At 39.8% G+C, this 21,784-nt stretch overlaps 1 protein-coding gene across 3 annotated transcripts in view; it reads right to left on the bottom strand.

Annotated features, from left to right (window-relative positions):
- Positions 1-21,784, bottom strand: part of spsb4a (splA/ryanodine receptor domain and SOCS box containing 4a) — a 61,307-nt gene that overhangs the window by 12,941 nt on the left and 26,582 nt on the right. For all 3 annotated transcript variants that reach the window (XM_056742970.1, XM_056742971.1, XM_056742969.1), the window contains exon 2: positions 16,749-17,618. In XM_056742970.1, coding sequence (XP_056598948.1) covers positions 16,749-17,454 — 706 coding nt within the window. In that variant the 5' untranslated portion in view covers positions 17,455-17,618. The remainder of the gene's footprint in view (positions 1-16,748; positions 17,619-21,784) is intronic.

Raw genomic sequence — 21,784 nt, forward strand, 5'->3', positions numbered from 1 at the left:
GGTCTTGATATTAGAAAATGAAATGTATTTGTTTTTTTATCGCTCATGTTTTTGGCACTTTCTCAGACATGTTTGAAATAACAACAGGGTTTTTAAATGATGACATAATTTTCATTTTGGGGAAAACTATCCCTTTAATATGGTTCTGTTATTTATATGCCAATTTAAAAAATATACTGTATAAAGGTATTGTTTAAAGCACTGTAATATACTTTTTGTAAAAAAAATAGTCATTTTTGTTGTTTTATGTTCTACAAGATAAATTCTGAAACTGAGAGGACAGGGCGAAATCAATAAAAGGATCACTATATAACATAATATAACGGATTGAACCACTGTGATGTGCAATAATACATCAAAACATACAGTCTCTTACTTGTAAAACTAACTCCCTCCAATCACTTTTGTCACATTCAAAAATAAATAACATCACATACAAGAAATCATCAGTGTTTTGCACTACTGTTCATTGATAGCATTCTGCCACACACTGCTGATGTACCTCATCTCTGCTTCATATATAGTTTATCTTTCACCTTTGCCTTGTTTACTTAATATTATCCACCCAGCCTCCCTATCCACACCCCTCGCGCATTAAAGTGCTTTAAAGTGAATGATGGCCATATCATCACAGCGCCCGAGCCCCGAGCAGTCACTTTAATTGATATGCAATTTGCGAGTCATCTTAATCTGGGGAGGTGAGTTTCTTTAATGTGCTACTCGGGATGAGGCCGACTTCATTTAACAGATCAAAGTCAGAGAGAGAGATAGAGAGACACATTCTGCTTTTAAAGTGAAATTCCTTCTCCTCATCACAGGGTGTCAAACATCATCTTGTTACGGTCGGGCAAACATGCCTGAGTGCAATGATGAGAGAGACATCAAAACAGCATCAGGCTAAAGATGCTTCTTGTCTCACAGTCCTCAAAGACAGACATGAACAACCTGGAACATGAACAACCTGGAACCACAGATTCAGAGACTTACCCGAGTTTGCATGAAGAATAATAGAAAAGCTGCTCTGTATTTTTCAGACCTCAAATACTGCACATGTATTTAGGAAAAGTTCGAAAAAATGTAAGTCGATTTTTTTTGTCGTCTTGTCGTGCTGTCAGTCTTGATGACTTTGTTTCAATTCTGAGGTTTGATTTTGTTGAAATTCAACAGACACTGGACTGGACTGTCCACAATACATTTAGAAAAGCTGATTAAATGAAAATAGGCAATGGTCTGTATTTACCGTGGTTGTATATTGTTTTCTTGTATTGGCTGACAGACATTACTGTAAACTGTCAATCCTTCACGGTTTAGCGTTCACACTACAAATGCATGAAGGTGCATTCGAACATCTAACACCGGGTGTTAAAAGGGTCTACAACTCTGACCTTGTGGGGATTACCACTGCAGGTAAAAGAGCACGGGTTGACTGGTCCAGAAACATGTACTGTAAGTGAAAAGTCAATTTAGAGGATACTTCCTTATTTCAGGACTCTGTCACAGACACTGTGCCCATTAAACCAGGTGATCTACTGACCTCCTTTCTACCCACACTGATCCTGAATACCAGAACTGCCAGACCCAGTTAGCAAGTGTAGAGACTGACATGCAGGGACATACTGTCACACACACACAAAGCTCATTGGTGGCATGCTGGATGTTGAAATTGTCTTATTTATGACCTAAAAGCACCTTTCAGATAATGCCAAAGAAGAAAGCTACTTATAATATGACACTTATTATAAGACCGGAAACCCAAACTTACATCGATTTCCTCTGGCTCATCGCATTTCTCAGTAGCATTCAAACACTTCATTGCAATTTGTTTGACAAGACAGGTAAAAAAGCATTGCCAATGCAAATGAGACCAAAAAAGTCCTTCATTAGCCTTCAAACTTTTCTCATACCACAGCACTAGCTCTGCTCCAAAGTACTTTCAAGTTGGCCGAATTAACATCACAACAGCCTCTTCAACCAATAGTCTAATAAGAGAAGACTGTGAGGTTGTCTGTGCCCTGGCTCACACCACACAGTGACTATGCAAAGCAATCAGAAAATGCTAAAAGGATGACAGCTAAAAGAGAAGCTCCTATGGATTTTAGATCATGCAGTGCAGGAGGAATTCGGACGAGAAATAATCGATAGATCAGGATGGTGAGATGCAAGAGAGGAAGATTAAGAGAGATTGGGAGAGAGAAAGTGAGACTGGCGCCCATTGGTAAAGTGACCTGGTGGAATAATATCTGTGCACTTTAAAGCACTTCAGTAGAGTTAGAGCGCCTACACAACAGAGTTTATGCCAGAGAATGTTAAGAATCTATTGATTTCAATGAGGAATGTGTCGCAAGAATTTAGTTGAAAAAAGGGAAGGAACTGTGAAAGCAATGCCGTCACGTGACCAAAAGTTGACAAACTGGCCTAATTTGAAAACCCAAACGGCTGGTATGTTTTTCTTTAAGAAAACGTGTCAGAGATGTCCCCTATTTTGCAAGAGCCTCCTATATTGTTCCAAACTCTTATGACTTTCTTTGTTCTGTTGACCACAAAAGGATATGTCAGGCAGAATGTACTAGGGACTGAAAGAGTTCATTTAAATAGCTCGCAGCTAGTACTCTGGTACTGGACTCTAGTACTAGGGCTGTTTTGTCTTAATCTAATGTTTGTACTGTTTATGTTGATGGGACATCACCTGAGGCAGGTACTTGCTGATTTTGAGCAGTGAACTGCATTAAATAAATCCAGTGATGATGTTCTCTGTCTCATTTTATCTATGTGTCCGTCTGGTCGTGCATTATAATGATAAAAAAAAGTTATTTTACAGTAAAGGCAGCGCGTTGTGCTGTAAAGACATCACCCAATACCTCCTGTCAGACCTCGCATCACACTTTCTGTTTTAGAAAATTACAAAAAAATGTGTTCCGTTGTCTCTTCTCGCTAGTGCTTCTGACATTATAAAAAAATATTTTAATAAAAGAAAATATTTCATATCAGACATAGTCATCGTGGGTACATTGGATCATTGCACTCACGATGGATCCGTGTTTTATTATGTCTGCTCTGTGTTACTGTGATAGGGGAGTGAATAACTGTTCATGTATACAGTATATTAAAATAAAAGGAAGACCATGATTATTCAGGAACATTAGAATCTTATGTGCAGTATTGAGAGCGACCCATTAAAAGATTGGAGAAGGACAATATAGCTGTTTATGGTAAGCATTTTATAATAAGTTCTAATTTATTAATATTGGGTACAGCGCAATGTAACACTTTGTATTTCTTAACCTTGGTTCTTTTTAAAGTTTTACATTTATTACGTTTTCACAGTCTAAGGTTTAACATGTTACATCTGTTACTATGAATTGTATTTTAATTACAATAAAAAAGAAATCTTACCTCAGCAGTTTATAAAATATTATTTTCTAACGAATATCAACAAGTTACACTCAGTGAATTGGTATTTAATGTAATTTCTTATAATACAGTGACGCGATCACGTTTAAATAAAACAAAAGCTAAAGTGTATAACCCAAAACACTTCAACGAATATTAGCATCCTGAGTGCACACACAGAAAAACACACAGATATACATTTTTATGTTTAGCATATATAAAAGTCACAAAAAAATACATAAACGTAAGTAGCCTTAAAAGACATAAAGCTTATTCTATTACAATGGGATTTAATCTATAGGGGAAGTTGCTTTACACTGCGGTGACAAAGTTTCAGACTCTTGTGAATGAGACTTATTAAATTCATATAACTAGATGCGGATGCGGAATCCTATTTTTAAAAAATGTCAACGGCTGCTCTGCGTGTCTGAGTGAATGAGAAGCACAGTTTAACATACTAGATTTACTTTATTAAATGTTTCTGTTTGAGTAAAGCTATCATCAAGCACACACCAAGATATATTAAGAAGAAAGTTGCACTCCACTCACTCCATTCACTTGCATTGGTTTCATGTACACCAGAAGTGAATAGGTACCGCACGATGCTCGTAGCATGCTTCATCGGTCAATTCCCACATTTGTTCACAAGCAGATCTTGACCTTTCCAATATGTTAGACACACTGATGTATTGAGGTGATTAGTGCCTTCAAGGTACACCATATCTATGCTTCTCATTACCAGGTCAGAAGAGAATTGTAAAACATTTTGAAAGGTTGCTACCCACACACACAGAAACGCGCAATGCAAGGGCAAGCCTGTATCTTAAACTTGCGGATAATAACGCTTAACATAATCCAAACGTCTACATGTGTGCGGTCACCCAATCCTCTAATTTGTGTGGTCCGGCTTACTGCTGGATGAGGTTGAGGAATAGAGCAGAAGCAGTGGGAAGGCTTATTAACAGAGCCCATTCTGCTTCTACAGCTCGATCACTTAACATACTCTCGCTCGCTCTAGCTCTCTTTTCACTCTGTCAGTGACTGAATGATGTCTGTTTCCACGGAAACTCCTTTAGGCAATTAGGTGTGCAAATATTGCAGAGTGGTTTCGAAAGGACAGAACGTGCCGCAAGATTGGGGTGGGGAGAGAACAAAAGGAACCAAAGAGTAGATCTATGAATGGATGGCTTGGGTACACCAGGTACTTTGGGGTTAACCATCATGCTAAATCAAATGCCAAAACTCTGTTTGTGTGGCAAAAACTGGACGGGAACCAAATTACAGCAACAGAGACCAGGTCTGGGTAAACTATCTAAACAGAGTGTTTCTTGGGAGAATATCGTGACCGTTTATTTGTGTGTAAAAATCCCCAGTCCTGTGTTTGAGGTGTAGACAAAACGTGCATATAAAGCTTGACGTGTTGCGACACGCCATTTGGTTTGGTATAAAAGGTATACAAACAGCTTCTGTCTGCGCTTTGTTTTTCCACAAAAATATGCCTCGGGGAGATTACCAAAGATGCTTAGTAAGCCAACAGCGCTTTGTGAAGTTTTTGAGGAGCGCGCATCACGAATGTTCGCACACAGAGAATCGCAAAGTCAGCTTTTTTTATTGGCAAGCCTCATTTCAACATATTACGAGCTTAAGGGTTCGAAGTGACCTCAGGTGCCCTATCACGCAGGGATGGTGGAGTAATGATATGCTATAATAACACTCTTGATATGTCATTTCAGGGTAGAGAAAGACATCTAGGCATCAAAAACGGCAAGACCGGGCAGCGTGCCAACATCGTCAGCGAAAAACAACATTCAACAGTTCTTTCTTATTGCATTACGGAGGCATTCTGCCGATGTGCTTAACCTTCCCTTGACTTCACAGCGTGTGTGCGATTGTTGAACTTTAAAGATGAATGTAACAGCTGTGGATGGGGCATAGCCGTATGGTGTTAGCTGAAACTTGATCTGGAAAACTAATCCTCTAATGACCAGCTCCCAATTAACACAAAGCCAAGCCGTTTGTCCTGAAAGAAGGACTTCTTTTTTCACTTTGTCTTCAAATATATATATCCATCTGTTTCCGCCCATTTTATGCCAGGTGCTTTCCCTCCACTCCCAGTGTCAGATGGAATTGTGGATAGACTTTCACATGCGAAAAACAGAGGTTCATTCAATATCTGGGTTTGTATGTGACACAGCAGGTGTCCGTGTCCGCTCGCTGACTGACAGATGCTGATGGGCCAATTAAAAGGCATGGCAGGATGGCACTAACTCCCTTACCCAAATGCTAATTTCCCACAAGCCTCTGGATTAGCACACAAAATCTGAGCCAGCTGCTGTCATCTACCGATTAGAGACAGACAAGAAGAATAAACACGCAAACTAACAAAACACACAAACACAAAGAGCATTTGGCAAAGGATGTGATGACACCAGGTCTGCGTCCAAATTTCCATATTACTCATTATGGAAAATTGTGGATTAATGTGGCCTATACTATAAAACAAAATAGTATAAATAAACATATAGTTTCTCGGATTACAAGTTTTTTTTTGTACAAAAATGCATATAGGATCACAAATGAAGTACATACTTTTTAACACATAGGATAAGTATGTAAATTGGGACGTGACCCAAAGAGCAGTACAAATGAAGTAAAGAACCCTGCTGTGTTCTACCCAGCAGGTCAACTAGCTTTATCAAAAAAGCGATGGTGGCTGCCCAACCTTACATGGTTCACCAGCACCAAAACCATTAAAAAGAACACATGCCAGTCTGGCCTGATCAGCAGCCTCCCTCTTCAGAAACATTTTGTGTAGGTGTCTTAAGAGATTCACTAACATCAAAGTAAAGAATAAAGCACAGCTTAGCACACATTGCATAGGTCTTAAAGAACAGATGTGGTCCAAATGGCACTGATGCGTCACACTTTTCTCCCACACACATACACAATCCTGAAGAGAGCCTGACGACCATAATCTTCAATAAGATGTAGACAATTTATCAGCCTTTCATCTCAGCAGCATCATGCTGTGCTAACCTACTGACCCAAATAGTGGCCGTTTTAAATAGACGGAGAAACATCACTCAAAAAAGGCACATCTGAAATTAAGAGTAAATTAAAAAATATCAAATACACACATAAACTTAACCATCGCTAGGTGTTGCCAGTCTCTTGCTACGCGGTCGGTAGAAGGCGTGCCTAGCTTTGGTTGCTTAAGTAACATTTATAAACAAACCCTGTAGTAACTGAAGATAGAGGGATGAGGGGCTCTGCTCCTGTACTCCAATTGGTAAACGCATCCGAAAGTCACTCTACGTTTGCATAGAGTCGAGCGATTCTCAACTTTGTTGCGTCACTAGACACGCCCACTTCCTGTCGCCCATGGGCACTGTCGTATCGCCGGAAGTCATCGAAATGAATGGAATCATGTCACTTTGTCGCTGGCGGTCTGATCGGGATGTTATGGTCTTCAGCTTTCTCAGAAAATGTAGTCTTGAGGATTTAACTAAACTAGTGCAATTTCAAAGTCAATAAACAACTTCAAATACTAACAAGATCATGTCACACATTCACACAAGGTCGGGCAGATATACTGTAAAAGGACGCGTACTACACAGGCATTGTGCAAGTCGGCCTTTGTCTCTTTCCCATCTATCTCCATCATGGCAGATGTTAATCATCTACTGTAGCGCTCATTCTACATTCTCTGTATATTTGCCCTCATCTTGTCCTCTCTGGTTGCTGAAGCCGACGGTAAGACAACGCGCTGGCGGAGCGGGGATACGGATTCTATTGTGTGATGAATCATAGCTAGAGCTAATTGCCGTTTTAATCCCTCACAGTACAGAGAATAGTGACAGACGCCTTCCGCCAGTCAGAGAGAAAGAGAGCAGATAGATGAAGCCATCTCTGTGTTACAGTCACAATGGGGCGGCTCATGTCAATTCCGTGCTCGTTTCTTTGATTTCGTTGATTGGAAATTAGTGTCTGTATACACACAGTCAACAGTTCTCTGGTCATCTTTAGCATTATTGATGGCATACCGGAGCTTCATGCAGACAGAACGGCTGTCGACTGACCTTGTAACATAATGGGCTTTGGGGTTGTAAACAAAGCACATAATAATTCAAACAGCAGCATTGACCGTTTATATGCTGGGTGGCTCTGCCTTCTCCCTGTGAACTGCATGACCATTTCAGGTCATAACTGAAGTATCCCTTGTGCCGTCCCCATGTCACTGCGGTGAAAGCGTTCGTAAGCTCTTTCACTGTCTGCCTGGTGATTTTCATTTATGCTATGAATCAAGGCAGCTTTCACACAAAAACGTGCATGGGATTGTTCGCATTTCCATTACACTCACATAAACACTTTCTTATCAAAATTTTCCTATTGTGTCGTATTATACAGTAGGCTGTCTCAAAAACATAGTGAGCTACATAGCATATGTAGGTAGTATGAGCCAATGATGCCAAAAAAATCCTGTTTTAGTTGGAAGTTTAGCAGGCATTGAGAAACCTGTCCAGGTTAGCAGCCAACTAGATTTGGAGACATTGCATCTATGGAAAAACACCGTTCAATTGGGCAGCTCACTAGTCTCACTGCCATCTTTCACAATCTCCCCCCCCCCTGAAACATTCAACTCAGATGTATCTATTCTAAGAGCTAGTTACAACAGCGGCTGCCTCATTCAGACAGATCCGAGCGTGTTAATGAAACTAGTTTGCTCGTGTCCTCCGAGGTGTGCAAGAAGTCAGAGCAGGGAGCATGCTTGCATATATATTAAAATTAAGCTTGGGATTTAGATTGCTCTGCACATATCTAAAAATGTCACAGCTTGGCTGACCTCATATTCCTTACTGCATTCATCATCACCATGATTCTCTCCGCAACCGTTAGTCTCAGCACTTTCGGACAGAATGCACAAAATACACTGACATGCAGGAAAAGTCTCACCACAAAATTAAACACACACCAGGAAACTGAAACATTGACCAGCACTGAAAAGTTTCAACCGCTCTTCTTATTGGAGAAATGCAAGGACTGCTGTGAGAGCACCATGTGTCTACCTGCTACAACAATAATATTTACCACAATATTATGTTTAATTTTTTTTAATGTTTCATTATCAATTCCTTAGTACTTTTAGTTTTAATCTTATTCTTTATCACTGTACATTGAGTCTTTACATATACTTTTATGTTTTGTACTCATTTTGTTGAGCACTTTTCTCTCTGCATGCAGCAGCAAAGGTTTGTCATGCCAAAAAAAACACAAACGGAAACCCTTGCACACGAGTGAAACATTAGTAACAGCCTTTTGCACACGTCTGGAACCATTTTTAAAAGCCTTAAACTCACACATAAACACACTGATGGCAATCGTAACACTACTTTGGACATAGCTGCTCTTGGAAGCTGTCGCTTTCCAAAGATGGCTTTGCCAAACATTTCCTAACATTCACTCGCAATCTTTAGATGGCGCTTCCCTCATTTCTATGGAAGGTAAATCCTGCCAGATTAACAATTTCATTATACATAAATGCATGCACAATATGTGCCTAAATGAAAAATACAATTATTTCATTTTCATTTTAACACCGACAATTCGTTGTCCCTGTCAAATTTTGGGCAAGGATGCTGGAATTATGTGAGAAGAGTATTATTTTGTCTCATCACAATGTTGAAATTGCTGCTTGTTGGGTTTGCTTATGTGTATTCATCAATTTTGGTGAATCAAGAAATTTGACAGTTTTGCTGAATGGCAAAGCAGCGCAAGCGGACATATCTAGTGATGAAGCGAAGTGTAGAGATACATAATGTTCTTTTGCCTACGCCCAGATACATGTGGAAGTCTAGTGAAATAACAGTAAGCTTTTTTTCTATATCACTCCATCTTTGCCCGTCTATTTATGAAAACTATATTTCATTTGTTGTTACGTAAAGAATGACTGCTTGCTGTCCAGTGTCTCGCGCAGCTTTCCCACGCAGATCCCAGCTAGAAACCCTGGACCCAGCTAGAAAGACACAAACTACATTAATATTTGTGACATAAATATTTATATGAAATGCGTTAGGTTGCGCAGAAGAAAGTTCAGCCTGTACGGTTTTGTACGGTTGTTTAGTGAGAGAATTGAATGTACTAAAAAATCAGTACTGTAATGCTAGCGACTATTATTCTGTTCACTTACTGAACCAAGAGGGACAACTGAAGACATCATGTGATGGACGGGGGCATTACATACCGCCCACATGTGGAAAACGAGTATGCAAGCTGTGTATTCGTTTTTTACACATGAAGTTAAAAATCAAGACACATTGTATTTTTTGCATGGTTTTTTAATGATCGAAAAACGAAAATGTCACCATTTTCTCACTCCCGTTTGTTCAATTTCAAACTGAAAAACAAATGACCTGAAGGTACACGGACCGTACACGGACCATAATGAAATTGTTAATCTTGTTATCATTGCCATTTTCCCTTTAAATTCGGCAGGATTTACCTTCAATACATTTCATGCAATTTTCCACCAAATAAAGACATCTTTACTAGAAGCTTTGAAAAGGTTTCAAACAGATTTAGGCCACCTCTATTACAATTCCTTTGCCTGAACTCTTTCTATCTGAAAAGAAAAGAGAGGCTCTTTCAACTTCAGATGAGGGGCTTTGAGTGTGTCCCACTCTGCTCTCAGTTCCCTGATACCAAGGCCAATGCGGCCTAATCCAAATAAACCCAGGCTGAAATGACACAGATAGGATTATGAGTTACTGCCGCTTATTAAATGAATGCTTTGAAGTCACATACAATGATGAATTTTATAAAAGGATATCATGCCACCCCCACATACTTCGAAACTCACTCAAATTTCTGCAGACCATTTTTCAAAGATGTCTTTTTTTATGTCATGAAGGATACTGTAGTTCCAGCTATAATCTCTGATAGGATATGTGTGAAGTCCTAAAATACTGTAATCATACAGACACGTGTCACCATAAAACAAATGAATAGTACTCAATATATTTAAGATCCATTCACACCCAGAATGATAACTGTATTAGCGGCCGCACCAACAGACAATAACATTGTTTATTCTAAGCTTGCCTTGGTTATGAAAGCACAAACCCTTAAAATTCAAATGGATTTTAATAGGCTGTCAAGTTATCCCAATAATATTGTTATAGTTGTGGTGATATTCTCTTAAATTTAGAATAATATATAAAACGTCCGATTGTTGTTATTATTTAGGCTACAAAAACTATTGTTTGTAATTGTTATTATGAACAAATACACATAGGTACTTGACAAAAAACTGTAAATGTGTCCTATGGTGAGACAGCAAAAATATACAATGAAGATAAATCTGTCGATGTCTTTCCCAAACTTCGGATGGCCAAATTAGCTGTTTGTCAAGAATTGGAAAAAAACACTGTACTTTTAAAATGATTAAATACCGTCTTGTAAAAGTTGACAAATACTTTTTAATATGTTTAATTGCTTATATATTTGCAAATATGTAGATGCGATGTTTCAGAAGGACAGCAGCATTTTGTATAATTATATTTTTATAGTATGAATACAAAATATATATTATATAACATCCGTAAATATAAATATTAATAATAAAAATAATATATTATAAAGACCATAGGACACATGTCCAGTATATTTGTCAACTAGTCCTTATTAAAAAAACATTAGAGAGATTTTAACTATAAAATTGTAATGTGCAGCCTTGCCATATACATTCACAGGTTTGGACATGTAAACTTGAGTCTTTAATGGAACAGGGCAAAATCCATTAGAACTGTGAGTTTCTGAGTCGCTTGGTATTCTGTCACATGTCTGAAGAAAAATACTCGAGAGGCAAACACGTCTGCGAGAACGTAAAACGGCGATAGAAACATCCCGGGCTGACGCTCGCAAAGCTGCGGTAAGTGTTCGACGTGATTGTAATACTCCTATCACTTCTACTCCGTGTGTTTCTATGCACAGAGCCCAGGCTTCAAGATCACGACGAGCCGAAATGAACTTCACTCCTGCACCTGCACACACACGGCGGAAGGCGAAATCCAGGACCGGAGCGATGACCTCTCCCCCACCGCCGCGACCGGTCTTCGAGATTTCTACGAGAAATCGCTTTGCCGCCCTCTGCGAGACGAAATCCAACGCTGTGGTCATCGGAGACTCAATCGTCCGGAACGTACGCGCCTCCTTCAATGAAGGTAAGGTGCGCACTCACTGTTTTCCTGGCGCCCGTGTTCTCGATGTGTCTGCGCAGGTAACTGCGATTCTGAAGGAGGATGCAAGAGTAGGAGCCGTAGTTCTGCACGCGGGGGTGAATGATGTGAGAATGCGGCAGTCGGAGATCCTGAAGAGGGACTTCAGGAGTCTGGTCGATACTGTTCGCAACGCATCGCCCACGGCGAGGATCATCGTATCAGGGCCGCTTCCAACTTACCGACGAGGGAACGAAAAGTTCAGTAGACTATTTATGCTTAATAATTGGTTAATGTCATGGTGTATTGAACAGAAGCTGCTCTTTGTAAATAATTTTGATCTGTTCTGGGAGCGACCAAGGCTTTTCCGCCCCGACGGGCTGCACCCCAGCAGCATTGGAGCGGAAATTCTGTCTGACAACATCTCAAAGACGCTACGCACCATTTGACTAGTAAGTACAAATTTTAACTACAGTCTGTGTTCTTCTCACCCAACTGTTAAGAATGTTACTGCTTTCAAATGCATAGAGACTGTGTCTGTCCCCCGAATAATACAACCAAATAATAATTTATTTAAAAGTCAGAGAAAAAATCTTATCATGATTAAACCAAAAGACAATATATTTAATGAGCAAAACCAACGCCTAAAGTTTGGGCTACTTAATATTAGATCACTAAATTCAAAGGCAGTTATTGTAAATGAAATGATCACAGACAACAGTTTTGATATACTTTGCCTCACTGAAACCTGGCTTAAGCCAAATGATTATTTTGGTCTAAATGAGTCTACTCCTCCAAGCTACGGTTATATTCATGAGCCACGTCCGGTTGGTCGAGGTGGTGGTGTCGCAACAATATTTAGAGACTTTCTTACCGTTACTTGGAGAACAATGAATACATTTAAATCATTTGAAATGCTTGCGTTGAACATAACAGTTCCAAACAAAAGTAAAAAATCATTGGTCTCTCTTACATTGGTTACTGTGTATAGACCCCCTGGGCCTTACACTAATTTTCTGATAGAGTTCGCAGACTTCTTATCGGATCTATTGGTTAACGTCGATAAAGTACTGATTGTTGGAGATTTTAATATCCACGTAGACAGTGCTAACGATCCATTAGCTGTGGCGTTTAAAGAACTACTAGACTCTTGTGGTGTAACACAATACATCAATAGACCGACTCATCGCCTTAATCATACCCTAGACTTGATTATATCTCACAGAGCCGATCTAACCAATATCGATATTATACCTCAAAGCGACGATGTTTCCGATCACCATCTTATAATATGTACACTGCGCACTGCAGAAATCAGTTGTATATCTCGTTATCGACAAGGTAGAACAATCACCTCAACTACTAAAGATAGTTTCGTAAAGAACTTGCCAGATCTGACTTCTCTAATAACCTTTCCAACGAATATAAAATTGCTCGATGACATGACCAGCAACATGGGCACTATTTTCTCTAATACATTAGAAGCGGTCGCACCTATGAAGTCAAAAAGGATAAATGAAAAGAACATAGCACCATGGTATGATAACACCACTCGCGCCCTAAAAAGAGAAACGCGTAAACTGGAGCGAAAATGGAAACAAACCCAATTAGTGGTCTTTAAAATTGCATGGAAAGAGAGTGCAAGCTGTTACAAAAAGGCACTAAAAGCAGCAAAAGCCGAGCACTTCCGTAACCTCATAGAAAATAACAAAAACAATCCAAGGTTTTTATTTAGTACAATTGCTAAATTAACAAACAAACAGACTCCACCTGACCTGGGTATTCCGCCGCACCTTGGTAGCAATGAATTCATGAAATTTTTTACAGAGAAAATCGAAATAATACGAGACAACATAGCTAAAACCAAACCTCCAAGTTTGTCGGAAGAATTAGTTTCAACCGTCACCCAAAAAGAAAAGCTAGAGTGTTTTTCTCCTATAAATCAGGAAGATTTAATTAAAATTATTGCAACATCCAAACCGACGACATGCTTATTAGACCCCATTCCGACTACTTTATTAAAAGAGTTACTACCTGCTGTAATTGAGCCCATTTGTAACATAATCAACTCGTCTATTAATCTAGGACATGTCCCAGGACCCTTTAAACTGGCTGTAATTAAGCCTCTTATCAAAAAACCAAATTTAGACCCAAATGAACTTGGAAGCTATAGACCGATTTCAAATCTCCCGTACTTGTCTAAAATACTAGAAAAAGTAGTGTCAACTCAACTGTGTACCTTCCTACAAAATAATGACATGCACGAAAAGTTTCAGTCTGGCTTTAGACCACATCACAGCACTGAAACTGCGCTCGTTAGAATTACAAATGACCTTCTTATTGCTTCAGATAAAGGAAACATCTCACTCTTAGTCCTGCTTGACCTTAGTGCTGCTTTCGATACTGTAGACCATAAAATACTACTAGATCGTTTACACCATTATATCGGTATTCAGGGACAGGCACTGCAATGGTTCAGATCTTACTTAACAGACCGATATCAATACGTCCATTTAAATGGGAAATCGTCAAATCTTACGCAAGTCAATTATGGATTACCACAGGGATCGGTTTTAGGACCCTTGCTTTTCTCCATATACATGCTGCCCCTCGGCAACATTATTAGAAAACATGGAATTAGCTTCCACTGTTATGCAGATGATACTCAGCTATATATCTCATCAAGACCAGATGATTCCTTTAAGCTATCCAAACTGGCAGAGTGCATCGAGGACATAAAACATTGGATGACTAGTAATTTCCTCCTTTTAAACTCTAGCAAAACAGAAATATTACTTATAGCACCAAAATTAAGTAAACCGAATATCTCCGATTACAGCCTGCAAATTGAAAGCTGCACTGTTACTCCAACAAATACAGTTAAAGACCTAGGCGTTATATTAGACGGCAACCTGTCATTTAAAAATCACATCTCAAATATCACAAAAACAGCCTTCTTCCACCTTAGAAATGTTGCCAAATTACGAAATAGTTTATGTGTTGCAGACGCAGAAAAGCTTATTCATGCATTTGTGACCTCACGGCTTGACTATTGTAATGCTCTACTTAGTGGTTGTCCTGTATCATCGATAAACAAACTACAGTTAGTTCAGAATGCAGCTGCCAGAGTTCTTACTAGGTCAAGAAAATACGATCACATAACCCCAGTTTTATCATCGCTTCACTGGCTACCCATTAAGTATCGCATTGATTTTAAAATTATTTTAATTACTTACAAAGCCCTGAACGGTTTAGCACCTACTTACTTAACCGAGCTTTTATCACGTTACAACCCATCACGCTCGCTGAGATCTCAAAACTTAGGACTTTTGACAATACCTAGAATAACAAAATCCACCAAAGGTGGACGAGCTTTCTCATACGTAGCACCTAAACTCTGGAATAGCCTTCCTGATACTATTCGAGGGTCAGACACACTCTCCCAATTTAAATCTAGATTAAAGACACATCTTTTCAGCCAAGCTTTCACTTAATGCATAGTTAATGAACAGCAGCTACGCTAATTATTCTCTATTCTCTTTCCGCCTCTGCCTCGGGATGCCCATCCCGAGGTAGGAAGAAGTTCCACCATGTCCAGACGACCGACAGATGCCCATCCCGAGGTAGGAAGAAGTTCCACCATGTCCAGACGACCGACAGATGCCCATCCCCAATTTGAGATTACACCAGATACAGCTGCAGACTGACTGACCATCCCAGCTCCATCTAAGGCAATTCCACCAGCTGCCAAGAGAAATATGACCATCGGACCATCCCAGCTCAGACCACTACATCCCCAACCAAGAGCAAAGACGGACTATTTGTCTTATTAATGCTGAAGTTACAATATTTGGTATTAAATGCTAAACTAAAATCACATGTCACCAGTCTGAGTGCAGCTATGACACGTCAGAGGGGATCTGGCCCTCCCGGTTGAGCCTGGTTTCTCCCGAGGTTTTTTTCTCCATTAATCAATCATTGGAGTTTGGGTTCCTCGCCACAGCAGGGCAGTGTTGGCCTGCTCACCGGGAGACTGCATTCATTCATTTATTTATTTAGAAATTAGATGTTATTTATTAGAATGAACTTACTCGTTGTATAAATACCATGCACTGTGCTGTGTTTTAACTTTTCTGTTTTTCTTGTTTGCCCCTGTAAAGCTGCTTTGAAACAATACACATTGTGAAAAGCGCTATATAAATAAACTTGAACTTGAACTTGAAAAATACTTTGAGCTTATGCTATCAAATGCAACTCAGAGCGTTACAAAAACATGCCCCTGGCTTTTAAATGCTCTCTCACAGAAACTCTCTCTTTCATAAACACACAGTGTCTGCCAGGAAACGTATTTCCAAAACAGATGCTGATGATGGGTGAAGGAGACTTGCAAGCCTCTAAAAACACAGAGGCGCAGTGTTTAGCCTTAGAAAGAATAGAAGAGCGTGACAGCTCCAAGTGCTCAAACTAATACATAATCACTTGCACAAACATGCGAGCCTAGAACGTGACCCTACGTACGCACAGAGCAACGTCACCTGCCCATAAGTATCTCATTTCGAGTCTCCTGTGGGTATCAAAATGCATTAAGATAAGCTCTCTGCATTAGCCTTAATGATTTGCCAGGTCTAGCTAGTCGAAGCCAATTCTCCATTCAGCGATGTTTGGAAACTTCCTGACTCCATTGACAATACATTACATCGTTCCTTGCATTAATAATGAATGTGTCCCGGCAGCAATGCCCAAGTTCCCTGAGGGTAACAAGCGTGAGAGAAGAACTGAACATCTATTTCGGAGAGTGGTCTTGAACGAACAGGACACAATACATCACAGGTTACATCCTATCCTGTAATTTGGTGACTCCATCCCTATGCTACCAATTCTCTTATTATTAATTCACCATTTAACACTTTTATTTGACTTTTTTCTGTTGGAAACCATAGAAGATATTTTTGAGAAACGTATTAGTGGTATTGTGTCCATAAAATGAAAGTCAATGGGGGCAATGTTGTTTGGTTACCAAAAGTTCTTTAAAATATCTTCTCTTGTGTCCCGCAGAAAACAGCAAGTCATACAAGTTTGGAATAACATGAGGGTGTGGAAGTGATGCCAACAGCTGTGGAAAAAATGAAATATTTTTTTACTTACGATCTAGGCCATTGATGTAGCGCATAGTGATCTCACAGTGACCCCACACCGCACTGACGATGGGGTAAAGCTTTTTGCCCTTAAGGCCTCTGAAGGCCACTCCAAGGTACTGTCCATCCACCATGAAGCTTAAGGTGCCCTCATCCATATCCAGCACCACCATCAGGGCATCTGGCAGCACAAAGGCCTCCTCTGGCTCCAGGAAGCTCGGGTAGGTGGGGGAAGAAGAGGCCGGTCGGTTCTTACTGTTGTGGTAGAGCTTGTTACGTCCCAGGTCCCAGCCCCAGGACTCAACATCACTCCCAACTAACGACGTGTAGCCAACCGAGTGCAGCGGTGCATCTGCCGTGGCCAAGCCCACCACGGCGTGCGTGCCCCGCTGCCTGGTGGGCCAATGGATCCTCCAAACGTGTAGTCCTCGCGTGAAACCCACCCGACCGCGTATACCGTCTGTGCTTTGTGCAACCGGGTGGCGATGGAAGGTAAGTTTGTCATCATCCTTGATGAAGATGTTAAGGGAGCGGTCATCCGGATTCCATGCGTGTCTAAGCTGCTGCTCGTGTGGAGCGGGGGGCATGTCCAGAAGTAAGTCCAACCTGGCGGGCTTGAAGAAGTCCGGCCCTCTCAGCTCTCTCCTCAGAGGTCTAAAGGACGGTTCCCCACGTGCGTCCACGGACTTTATGCCCCCCGAGATCTTTTGCCCCATGGTTGGTTGGGTGGCGAGGGGGAGGGAAGAGGGGAATGGGAGGGGGGTGGTGTGACGCAGGGGCTGGGTTTCCGGGCTCCGCCGTTACCTCATCAATGCACCAAGACGTCGGCCTGAGGCCCCGAATGCACGTCAATGGCGAGTGGGCCAGCCTTACAGAAACCCTACGAGACAAAAACACACAGACACATCCACCATGTCATTAAACAGAAATGAAAGAGACCAATGGGTTGATGTACTGGTCATATGAGTGGGTATGGAAAAACTAATGTGATTAGGTGTTTGAGAAGAGAAATTAAAAAGCAAGATAATAGAAGATGAGCTGAAGGACAGAAATTGAGGTCGACTGCTGACAGCATGTGCCATAGCACCAAGGGGAACAATAATGAGGGCAGCGGGTGAGAACGTTCTGTATGACACACACACATGCAACTATAATCACATGTTGACATGACAAGACACATCACCTACATCTTAACACACAAGGAATACACACGTACACATAAATTATTTTTAAATATTATAAATGGAATTTATTTCAAATAGGACACTTATAAAAGCATGAAATACCTATATAAACAGAAGAAAATATGAGTGCTGCTTGCCCGAGGTGATAAACACCACAGTCATACAATATGTTTGACTGACAGGGAGTTGCTGATGTATGAGTGGTTTCTATGTGCTGCTTTGCGACTCACTATACCATATACTCGCAGTTAGAGATTTAAAGGGACAGTTTACACAAAATTGAAATTCTGTCATCATTTATTTACCATCATGTTACTCAAAAGACTATATATGTATGTTGAACACACAAGAAAATATTTTGAGAATTTTTCTGTGGTTTTGTGTTCATACAATAAAAATCAACAAGTCAACCTGGTTAGCATCATTCTTAAAAAAAATGTTTTTGTTCTGCAGAGGAAAAAAGTATCTGAAAGGACATGATGGTGAGTAAATAAAAGTATTTTAATTTGGGTATTAAGAATTTTCAGGATTTTCACTAAGTATGAGCAAAAATACAGCGGGTTCACTACTGTAGGACTACTATTAGCATGCAACACTAACTCAAAACTAAAAAAGAATGGAAACAAATATATTTATCATTTAGTTCCAGGCACTGAGAGTAGAAAAATAACAAAGGAAAAAGAGGGTAAGCTTTAGTCACAGTAAAATCTACACATTAAAGCGGGAATATGACTAAATGTGTTTACGCTAGCGGCACTTCTTACTACAGTAAGTGACGCATATTGTTTTTCCAGGAATAAAAGGGATCTCATCCTGGGAAGATTCCCAAAAAGACAGTTACTCTCACAGATACACGCACAGCGGTCATGCGGAGAGAAATGGTTCCAGAAAATATAAACATACTCAGTCAGACAAATAGTCATCAAAGAAGCCAACCATTCCGGTCTGAACGGAACAGGGAGTCTGAGACACACAAACATACACATTCTACCACACAACACATTAAGGTCACATACATTAGAGAGAGCAAGAGGCAGAATAGCTCACAGTCAAATTCAGACGACAGGAAAGAGGGTGGCCAGACAGTCAGAGCCTGGAATCCTGAGTAAGTGTTACTGATAGCAAAGGGAAAATAAACGAGGTCATGAAAGAAGAGGAATAGAAAGTGTGCATGTGTCTGCACGAGAGATAAATGAATGAAATATGACAGAGAGAGCCTGCTGCCCTAACATGCCACTCATGACAATCATAACATGTCTAGGTGTGAGTTTTGCCATATCTAATTTCATGCCCAAACTAACACACAAAGGGGTTCACAGTCATTCAATGTGCCGAGGCACAGAATTGTTTCACTGAGGCCGTGTTTGCTTCAGAAACGCGTGTCAGTTCAGCTTACGTTCCTTCCCTCAAACCGCTGTAGTCACTAATAACTGTAATAAACACGGACACAAACATAATTACGCTGTTAGTCTGGGAGTCGTAGACAGATTTTTAAACACTGTTCTCACGTTAGTTAATTGCATAAAGGCTTGTAAAACAAAGCCTGAGTGTGGATTAAAAAAAGAAACGGCTAAAAAAACTGATGACAAAAGCTTCTCGATGATCGATCGTTTCCATTAAGAGCCAGACGTAAAGTGCGGGAGTGGATCAGGAAATGCATAAAACTGAATGTATAGCGTTACGATGCTTCTAAAAATCCAATGGATGCCCTCTGTTTAAAAAGATTCCTATATTTACTTTTCCATAAAGCAGAATACTTAACCTCTCTGATATTGATTATTAGACAAAATAGCAGGATTTTCACCGCTATTTATTTTCTCAGTTTACAGGAAATGTTTAGAAAACATTTTATTGAAAAAATACCATATTGTTTAACCTGTGTAGACAGGCACCGAATAGATCGTTACGGATGACGTTAACAGCGTTAGTTCGACTCTGATCCAGAAGAAGTTCCTGTTTCAGTTTTTTAACACAACACAAAGGTTTAGACAAAATACAAACAACAGAATATCCTCAGCTGATTTAAAATGTTAAACAAATATATAACAAATTTAATTACAAGATGTTAAATAAAAACTAATAATAAATAAATAAAAATGTAAACCGATGCTTCTTGACCAGTGTTTGCATCTTGCAAAGCGGTCTAAATGGAGTTTCAAATCGAGCTGAAACGGTTCTGTATACTTTTTCACAGTGTATACACACCAGAGTTCTTATAGTTTTTATTTTTTATTTTTATTCATATTTTAAATTATCTTAAATTTGTACATTTTTAGTTTTTGTGTAAATTTTAGTTAAATTCTTGATATATGCATTTATTATCTTATAATTTATTGGTTTATTTTGAATGTTGCTATGTAACATTAATTTATTTTTTGTTTTAGTTCGATTTTAGTTTGTTTTTAAGATCATAATATCACTGCTTTAAACTTAATTTTAAAAGTTTATTTTTAAGGCAACATTTAAATTTTTCCTTGAGTTACGTTTTTCCAATAATTTTGAGGTCAATCTTTAATTTAATTTCAATGAACAGGAACATTTTCAAAGTTTTAATTTAAGTAAACTAAATGAACCTTGATACAATCACATACAAGCTCAAAGTCACAAACGTCACCCTACACACACACACAGACAGCATGAAAGGACAGTAGGCGGTCTGTTTCAATGTGTCAGTGACGGAGTCACGCTGTGAGCGAGGGTGACCGCATGGCATGACTACCGTGCCTTCGGGGGCCATGCTGCAGATAAAACACAGACGTCAAACAGAGAGATGAAAAAAACGTGTAGTACATCAATTACACTGGCTCATATCATGGGTAATGATCCCCAACCATATAAGACACAACTAATGCAAATATAACAACCTCATTCTAATGGAGCGCTTATACGCTGTCTCCATTTGCTAATCCAAGCAAGACGAGGCCACATATAAAAGCGGTCTGTTGGGTATGGGAAAACAGCCATCTGTGCTGTCTTATCTGTTAGAAACACAAAAGCACTTCATCGGCTTGCGTGTCATTGGGATGTGGATGCTACGGCTATAAGTCTGAGCAAGTCAAAACAACCCAAGTGTAATTGTGCCTCTCTGTGCTTTCCTGCAGCGCATAGTGCTCAATCAAAACAAATGTGTCTTATTGTTTTAAGAGACTGTTTTTTACTATTAAAATACAGATGATTAAGTTTAAAGGCGAAAATGTGAAGGTTCTTGACAGAGTCTTCAATCTGCGGCGCATTTAGGTTATTAACATTTTCCTCAGTTTAGCTATTCCACACTCGGAGCTTTATTTCGTTGCTTGCTCCATCATAAAGGTAGTGTTCTTTGATTTGCCTAATTGAATTATCTGACGCTGTGATACGTGTTTGGCGAAAGATCCAGCATTCAAGAGCTTAAAACTGTTCAGCATGACTAGAGGAATGATAATATCTCAGACCTTAGAACAAGACCACACAGTCCACTTAAATACTTGCTCTATTTTACACAATAGTTAAGTCAGGACATGATTGGCTAAAAGGCATTTGAACTAAGTTCATGTCTTTTTATTTACCTGTGACTGTACGGTAGGCAAGTAACTGTAATGCACTGAACCTTTAAAATCACATTTCAGATTTACATACAGACTGAAGTGCAGCAATAACTCTTTTGTGCTTTTTTTGTTTCAATAACACAGGTCTGAATCTTTGAAGCAATGCTATGTGCCCTTTTCCGTGTACATCCTCATATGAATTTGTTTATGCTTCAGCACTCATCACCCCTCAGCAGGGCTCGCCTACGTTTTCCTTCAGGAGGGTGGGAGGTCTGTGATAGAGAGAGCACCCGCTGCCTGGCCTCTTGCCTGCGTTACCACGGTCACCAGAGACGTGA

This window comes from Triplophysa dalaica, chromosome 3 (genome assembly GCF_015846415.1).
Source record: "Triplophysa dalaica isolate WHDGS20190420 chromosome 3, ASM1584641v1, whole genome shotgun sequence".
Classification (NCBI taxonomy): Eukaryota; Metazoa; Chordata; class Actinopteri; order Cypriniformes; family Nemacheilidae; genus Triplophysa; species Triplophysa dalaica.